The sequence below is a fragment of the Serinus canaria genome, chromosome 4 (assembly GCF_022539315.1).
Source record: "Serinus canaria isolate serCan28SL12 chromosome 4, serCan2020, whole genome shotgun sequence".
Classification (NCBI taxonomy): domain Eukaryota; kingdom Metazoa; phylum Chordata; class Aves; order Passeriformes; family Fringillidae; genus Serinus; species Serinus canaria.
Window position 1 is genome coordinate 14,553,889 of NC_066317.1, and position 8,227 is coordinate 14,562,115.

General features: G+C 49.0%; 1 protein-coding gene across 1 annotated transcript; it reads left to right on the plus strand.

Moving 5' to 3' along the window:
• The first annotated feature begins 246 nt into the window (after positions 1-246).
• On the plus strand, positions 247-6,469 carry LOC103826285 (acrosin-like). Its single transcript, XM_018926914.3, has 4 exons — positions 247-3,962; positions 4,327-4,592; positions 4,826-4,971; positions 5,449-6,469. The coding sequence occupies exons 1-4, from the start codon at positions 3,673-3,675 to the stop codon at positions 6,307-6,309; spliced, it is 1,563 nt and encodes a 520-aa protein (XP_018782459.2). The 5' UTR covers positions 247-3,672; the 3' UTR covers positions 6,310-6,469.
• Positions 6,470-8,227: the final 1,758 nt, after the last annotated feature.

An 8,227-nucleotide genomic window follows, 5' to 3' on the forward strand; every position in this document is an offset into this window, starting at 1 on the left:
AGCCTCAGTTTAGGAGCTTATTTTCTTAGTAACAAAATATTGCTCTGAATAATCCCAGAAGCATAATACATTAGGAGAAAGAAAAGAGTATTTATAGCCAGTAATTCAGCTGTTATAAATTATGACTGTAAAGAAAGAGAAAAAGGTTCCTTTTTAAAACTTGCTGCCAGATTCTGGTACAGCAATGCTGAGTAAGTAAGTAATGTTCTTCTGATGAACAGTCAAGTCTTGAGTAGTTTTCATTTAAAGAAAACTTTATTAAGCATTTTTCTCAAACTCATATTTTTTGTTCTGTTTTGAGCAGACTTCCATCTGAATAAAACTGTCCGTGACTTTTTAGCCTAAATTCCCACTGACAAACAGATGAGAATTATTATTGATTTTCTCCAGAAGGAACTAATAGGCTTTGCCAAATAAATCATGCAGATCCTAAGTGTGCTATTCATCTCTTCTGCTGATTATTTCTTAAAAGCCATGATAGTTGTCCTTTAAAAATCAAAAGTCAAATCAGTGCTTTGACTTGAAGTGAAAAATTTGGACTGACAGTTGTCCTGGGCCTTGTTATTGTTTGGTTTTTTGCAGTTTGGAAAATGAGAGGGCTGGCAGGCATGGACTCTTGGTAAGTGTGGATTCCTAGTTTCTAGGGAACTCAAGCACACCTGGAGACTGGAGGTAACTGGTTTGTGTTAATGAGTGGCTCAGTTATTTATCCCTCCCCAGTATTATGGAGCACCCCAAGTCTCCTGAGAAAGCCAGAGCTGACAGTGGACTTGATCATCTTCAACTTGGACACCCTTTGTGTCTATGTATCTGTCTGTGTCAGTCCTGGCCCAGGGCCCTGACCAGGTTCTGAAATGCTCCAGCATCTTTCACTGTTTCAGTTCCCTCTGTTCTGGAAGTTGTAGATACTTTGTACCCCTCTTATCTTTCAAGAATACATTGTAGGTAATTACTATGTTAACTTAATTACCTCTGTGTTGATTTGAGCTTATTTTGTGCAATCACTGGTGCTTCTACAGCACACATTTCATCATTTGATTTTTTCCTAATTAATGGAAAAGTCTGAACACCCACTTCCACTAGTTTTTAAGTACCCTTCATTATTTTTTGTTGTTGTTGTATGGGAATTGATTTGGAGTTGAAACATGTCTCAACTAATTGCAAGACATAATACCACAAAACTGTATGAATTAAAATACTGATGTGTACTTAACATCTGTCCTAGATACCAGTGTTTGTACCCACACACAGAGGATGCTGCTACTGGCTGAAATTAGAAGACAGGAGCAATGTAGTCAATCCAAAGTCTGTATTTCTCTAGCAAATTTCAAATCAGCATGAGACATATATCCCATTCAAATATTTATCTGTTCAGTATCTTCCCCATAAGAGAACTTTCTAGATGACCCTTGTGCCACAGAAGCTGTGGTTCTAGCTGATATTACTCAATTAACATTGTATGAGATTTCTCCAAATGTGTTGACTGCCCTGTCCTTCTTAAAGGGAAATACAACCAAAAAACACCCCCAAAAAAAACCCCAAACCACCACCAAACCCCCCCAAAAAAACACCCCACAACCCAAAACCAACCAAACAAAAAAATCCCCCTAAACAACAACAACAAAACACCCACATCCTTTTAATTTCTCCTGTCACTAAAACAATGCATAATAAATTTGCCAAGTCTTGCAAACCAGAACAATTTCATATTCTGGGCACACCATTAATTTTCACAAGAAAATATGTGTTTAGAATCACTAGGTCTGCTCAGAGATTGAATACAGTTATTTTTCAGTATTTTCCATACATGAAATTTAGCTACCTTGTTGTATCAAAAATCCAGCTGTACTGGCAAACTAACAAACACATTTTTAAAAAAAGCTGGAAGAGGAAAAGGGAAGGAAGAAACCCATGTGTGACCTCTGGTGGTTTTAAGACTTCATCAATGATTAAGTGACTGTCCCTTTTAAAATGTATTGAGCCCTCATTTTTATGTGGATGGATATTACTACACCAGAAATTTAACCTCTCACTGAGAAAAAGGGTGATCATAAGAATGGGAAAACAACTCAGATAAGTAACACCAGTGCAAATACAAACCTTTCACCAACTCCTTAAAAGAGACTGACAATCTGAAGAAGTGTAAACACATGGGGCCTATATTTCCCGAAATAAGAAATGATGGCAGATGCTCAGCAGGCACCGACACATTGGGTAACCATCACTCTGGGACGACAGGTACTCTCTGAAAATTGGGCACTTTTAATAAGATTGAAAAGAAAATGTTTAAACACTGAGGTGTCCAAAACTTTAATTTGGTTTGCTAATACAGATTTTCACTCTTTCAAGTTTCCTATTTTTTCTTATTTGTGTGTGTCTTTTCCTTGTTCTGTCTGAAAACAGAAAAAGGGGAAAAAACTCTGTGTAACTAGAATAATATGTGTATATACACATATTAATTGTACACATCTGTACCAGTCAGCAGGTTAATATTTAGATACTTGATTACATATTTCCTTTTTTCTTTGTTTGGTTAAGGATTTTCGGGAGGTTTTCAGAATATATGGCCTGGCATGGAAAGCAAATCTAGATTCTATCAGATATATCTCAATGCTTCTTAACACCATGTGCTTTCATCAGTTTTTTCTTTATGCCTTGTTCTTTGTAGGCAGCACTTAGTACTTCATAGTCCTTCAGAGAGAGTGCTGACTGTGGCTGAGAAGTCATCCTGAAGAGCAGGGACACAAGTATTTTCCATTTTAGATACACAGGCCAAAATACCACACATATATGACCAAAGTGACTTTTACTTCGGTACTACATGATAGGAAAATTCAGGCAAATTGTCATATTTTAAAGAATGAAAGGAAAATTGTCCGTCTTGCTGACAAATGGATCTGTGCTTCCCTGTGCCCCAGGGCCTGCACACCCTCATCCTGCAAGCAGAGGTGCCTACAAAAAAGCTGGAGAGAGATTTTCTCTAAGGACAAGTAGTGATAGAATAAGAGGGAATGGTTTCAAGCTGAAACAGAGCAGGTTTAAAATAGATATTAGGAAGAAATTCTCAACTGTGAGGGTCTTGAGGCAAGGGCACAGGGTGCCCAGGGAAGATGTGGCTGCCCCATCCCTGGAAAAGTTCAAGGCCCAGTTGGATGGGGCTTGGAGCAGCAGCTGGTGTGAGCTGCCCCTTCCCTGGATTGGACTGGATGATCATTAAGGTCTGACCCCACCATTCTATGGCTCCACGTTGCTCCAGTGCCAGACGCTGCAGTGCCTGGAACATGGAACAGCTGCTCTGTGACATCAGCCCAGGGCTGAGAGCGCCACAGGTGCTGCGAGCCCCACAGGTGCTGAGAGCGCCACAGGTGCTGTGAGCGCCACAGGTGCTGTGAGCACTGCGGCTTGCTGGCACACAGAGGCTTTGCTCCTGTAGCTGGCAAGAGCCACGGGCAGCCATGCTGCTGCTGTGCCTTCTCGCGCTGCTGGCCACGTGCAGGCCTGTGCAGGGCACGTGGAACACCTGCGAGTAAGTGGGCCCAGGCTCCGGGAGGGCTTGGGCAGCACTTGGGGGCTCCCTGTGGAGGGCCCGCTTGTCCTCCATGGCCAGGCCACAGCTCTCCGAACCCCACGGGGAAGCCTCAGTTCCTTGTGGACAGGCACACGCTCCCTAGCATGCTATCCCCACACTTTGTGGGGAGTTCTGCTGCAGAAGCAGCAAGCCATGGAGCAGGATGGAAACAACTTTCTACTTGCAGAGGAAACTGCGGGATCCGGCCCTTGACTTCCGATAAGGAACGAGGCCTGACACGCGTCGTGGGTGGCAAAAGTGCCGAGGCAGGGGCCTGGCCCTGGCTTGTCAGCATCCAAGATCCCTCGGTTTCAGGCACGGGGCATCTGTGCGGAGGGTCCCTCATCAGCGCAAAGTGGGTCCTCACAGCAGCCCACTGCTTTGCCGAGTCCAGGTGAGCAGGAAACAGGGATGTCCCCACAACATCGGCAGGTGCCCTGTCAGCAAGTGCCGTTCGCTTCTCCCATCTCATTTCTTTGCAGCGTGCCCAGTGCCTGGGTAACGCAATGCCCAGCTGGGAAATTGCTCAGAAGAAGGCTGGGCACATGCCACTACTTCCTAGCAGCCTCCAGCTGGCAGTCCCAGAGCCTGAGGCGTGCTAGAGCAGTCACCACCTCCATAGTGCCGCTTTCCTCTCTGCCTTGAGAAGCAGAATGCTGGTCACTGCAGGGCCACTGTTGGGCAGAATGCTGGTCACTGCTGGGCTGCCACAGCTCCAGGCTCTGCTCCCTCTCACCCCTCTCTCCTCGTGCCTTCAGGAACCTCAGCGCCATGCGCCTGCTGATCGGGGCCACCCAGCTGACCGAGCCGGGCCCTGGGGCCCAGGTGCGCCTGATTAAACGGCTGCTGGTTCACAAGGAATACGGTCCTGCCGACCAGAGCAACGACATCGCGCTGCTGGAACTGAACGAGCCTGTCCAGTGCAGCTCCTACATCCAGCTGGCGTGTGTGCCCAACGCCACGGTGAACGTGGCACTGCTGGAAACCTGCTACGTCGCTGGCTGGGGTGCCACTACTGCGAGATGTGAGTTTCCAAAAATGGAGGGCAAGCTCAATACACTGGGAAGATGGGTTGGGCTTCCTGACAGAAGAAGCCAAAGCCAGAATAAGGCTGCCCACTCCCTAAAAGCAGACAGCAGGGACAGAGAGCTCCAGCACCTCTGTAGAGGCACAGACAAACCCTAGGGAAGGGGATCTCCTCCAGATGGGGAAAGTGGCAGCAAGCTGACGGGTCCTCATTCCTTTCTGTGCTCACAGCTCAAAAATCAAGTGATGTCCTGCAGGAGGCCAAGGTCCACCTTATCAATGTCCAGGTCTGCAACAGCAGTGAGTGGTACCAGGGGGACGTCCATAGCCACAACTTGTGTGCTGGCTACCCAGAGGGTGGCATCGACACCTGCCAGGTAAGAGCGTCACTCAGTGACAAGTCACTCAGACCCCAGCAGCACAGGCAGCATTGCCCCAACACAGCCCAGCCCCTGCTTTCCCTGGCCACTCACTCTCTCAGCCCTGGCTCCCCACCTTTGCTGGGGCTTCTCACCCATTCCCTGTGTGCAGGGCCTAGTCCAGGACCTCCCTTGTCCCAGAGGCCTGGCACTCTGCCCAGAAAGCCCTGTTACTAGTGCTCTTGGCAGTCTAGATGCCAATGCTGGAACATCTATCCTCTGCACATCCAGGATCACTGTGCAGAGCTGAGAGAGAGCCTGACTTCATAGGCTCCCAACCCACTCCCACACAAGCTTCTGGGGGTTCCAGCACCTGAGCAGAGCCTTGCTCAGCTGGGACTACAGCTCTGGCAGGGACTGTAAGAGAGAAGGAGTCAGCACCAGTGCTGACAGGGGCCACCCAACACCACCTTAATCCTCTCTGCTTCTCTGCAGGGTGACAGCGGGGGTCCACTCATGTGCAAAGACAACAATGCTGACTTCTTCTGGGTTGTCGGAGTGACCAGCTGGGGAAGAGGCTGTGCCAGAGCAAAACGGCCTGGAATATACACTTCTGTTCAGCACTTCTATGACTGGATTCTGCTCCAGATGGAACTGCTTCCACAAGTAGAGGCTTCTCGGTCATGGGGTCATTATACAACCGCCCCACCAGCACCAGCCTGGACTCATCATACAAATGCACCATGGCCCACTCAGAAGCCATGGCCGAGACCACCTCCCACCCAGAGCCCATGGCCAAGACCACCTCCCACTTATAACCCATGGCCAACAACACTGCCTGCTCCAAAGCCATGGCCAACAACACAGCCGACTCCAAAGCCATGGCCAACAACACAGCCGACTCCAAAGCCATGGCCAACAACACAGCCGACTCCAAAGCCATGGCCAACAACACTGCCCCCTCCGAAGCCATGGCCAACAACACTGCCACCTCCGAAGCCATGGCCAACAACACTGCCCCATCCAAAGCCATGGCCAACAATGCCACCTCCAAAGCCAAGGCCAACCACACTGCCACCTCCAAAGCCATGGCCAACAACACTGCCCCATCCAAAGCCATGGCCAACAATGCCACCTCCAAAGCCATGGCCAACAACACTGCCTACTCCCAAGCCATGGCCAACAACACAGCCTACTCCGAAACCATGGCCACAACCAACCCCCACTCCGAAGCCAAGTTTGATACCCACACCAGTGGAAGAGATTAAGACCTGCCCATTTCCACTCAATAAGCTGATGGAATTCTTCACTCAGATGCAGGAGCTCCTGAAGAACCTACGAGGAATTCCAGTTTGAGCAGGAGAATGGACAGGATCCAGTGCAGGTTGCATGGGACCATGACTGTTTCCTGCTGAGGCAACGCCTGCTGATCCAAAGGCCGCCTCAGTGCCGAAGGCCTGCTCTGTCCTGCCCACGTTGCTCCTCTACATGTATGCAAGTGCTAGCATTGACTTAGTTGCTGAAATAAAGTTGCCAGTGTTTGTGGTTAACCATGCTTTCAGTCCAATTTGGTCTCCTGGGCAAGGTAAGGACTTCATTGCCCAGGACCTGCAAAATGAGGCTGCCTCAGACCACTTGGGCACAAAGGGAGTCACTCTAAAGGGCTGGAACTGTGTCTGGTCAGGCAGAAGAGTGTTCCACCATAGGCTGGAGAAGACTGGCACATCAAGGCTAGGAAGAGGACAGGAGGAGACAATGCCACATGCAGACACTTTGGGGAGGGACGCATTGAGGCACACAAGCTGGTGACTAGGGCTTGGCAAAAGCCTGAGCTAATGGAGCAGACCTGGGAAGCTCCTGAAAAATTTCTGACTGTTACAAAGACAGGGAGAAGCTGAAAGGAGCTACAGTGCCCTAAGGAAGAGCAAGATTTCAGAGGTAGCAAATGGAAATTGATGTTGGAAGTGGCCACACTTCAGAGATGTTTAAAGGAAGAGTTGGGGTCATTCTGGGGAGGAGAACATGGCAGGAGCAGAAGGACCCAGGAAACTGCATCTGTACTGCCATGGAAGGTCAAGGTGAGCTAGTTAACAACACCTGCAACACCAAATCTGTTCACAGGTGGGACACACCTTGGATTGAGGGGGAAAAGATAGCAGGGAGGAGAGAAGGTCAGAGAGGACTCAAGGAAGATGAGGGGGATGTGTAAGTATGGCAGATAGGGAGAAATGAGGATCAAGGAGCCAGTCTCACAGACACAAGCTGCATCCTTGGTCTCACATTCCAGGTGCCACAACTGCCCTTGTCAGCGTGGGCCCAGAACAGCACTAGTCCTTGTAGACATCAAGGCCAGGGAGCCTCCCAGAGGGTGTTGCTGTGGCAACGTGGCCAGCATGGACTGTGCCACTTCCCTGTTTCCAATGTTTTGCACAGGAAGGATGACAGTGCCTGGGTATCTCTGGCAGATGTGACTGGTGCTGCACTGCTCGCCTGCCATGGCTGTAACCAGACTGGCCACATGCATGGTCTCTGCAGGAGCCATGTGCTCTGGGGGTGTTTTTGGGAAGGAGCTTCTGGCAAGCAGCTGCAGAGAGTGGGGTGGCAGTGGACCTCCCAAAGAGACCCTGATGCCACACAGGGTGTTTTCCTGCAAGCTGTTAACAGGAAGTTCTGGGAGCCCCTCCAAACAGAGGGGCTAAAATAAAGCTGGAGAGGGACTCTTTTATAAGGGCAAGTAGTAATAGGACAAGGAGGAATGGCTTTAAAGTGAAGGTAAGTTTGGAATAGATATTAGGAAGAAATTCTTCTCAACCGGAGGGACTCCATGGCTTCAAAGCCACAGTCAAAGCAAATGTCACAACCATCTCCTCCTCAGAGATGGAAAAAGCCTGTCACAGTCATTACCGTGACACGAGCACCTACCAGCAGCTTCCAACTGCTCACTCAAATGCCAAGTGACAGGCAGATGTTTCCAGGAAGAAATACAGCCCTCTCAGAGCCTTGGGTGGCATCACCCACCAGGACAGCATTGCCTCAGCCTTCTCTGGCCAGAGCTGTGACCTGCTGGAGTCACTTGAGCTCAGCCAGGCTCAGCTCTGACCATGGGGCCCAGACAGACCACGTGGCACTGCTGGAACTGGAGAGAGGTTTGCTTCTTCTTGTCACAAACGTCTTCCCTAGCAGGAAGCTGTCAGGAGAAGGGGACAAAGGACAACTTACACCCTGCTTATTGTTTTCCCAGCAGTGTTCGTGTAGGATTTCTAGAAGAAAAAAT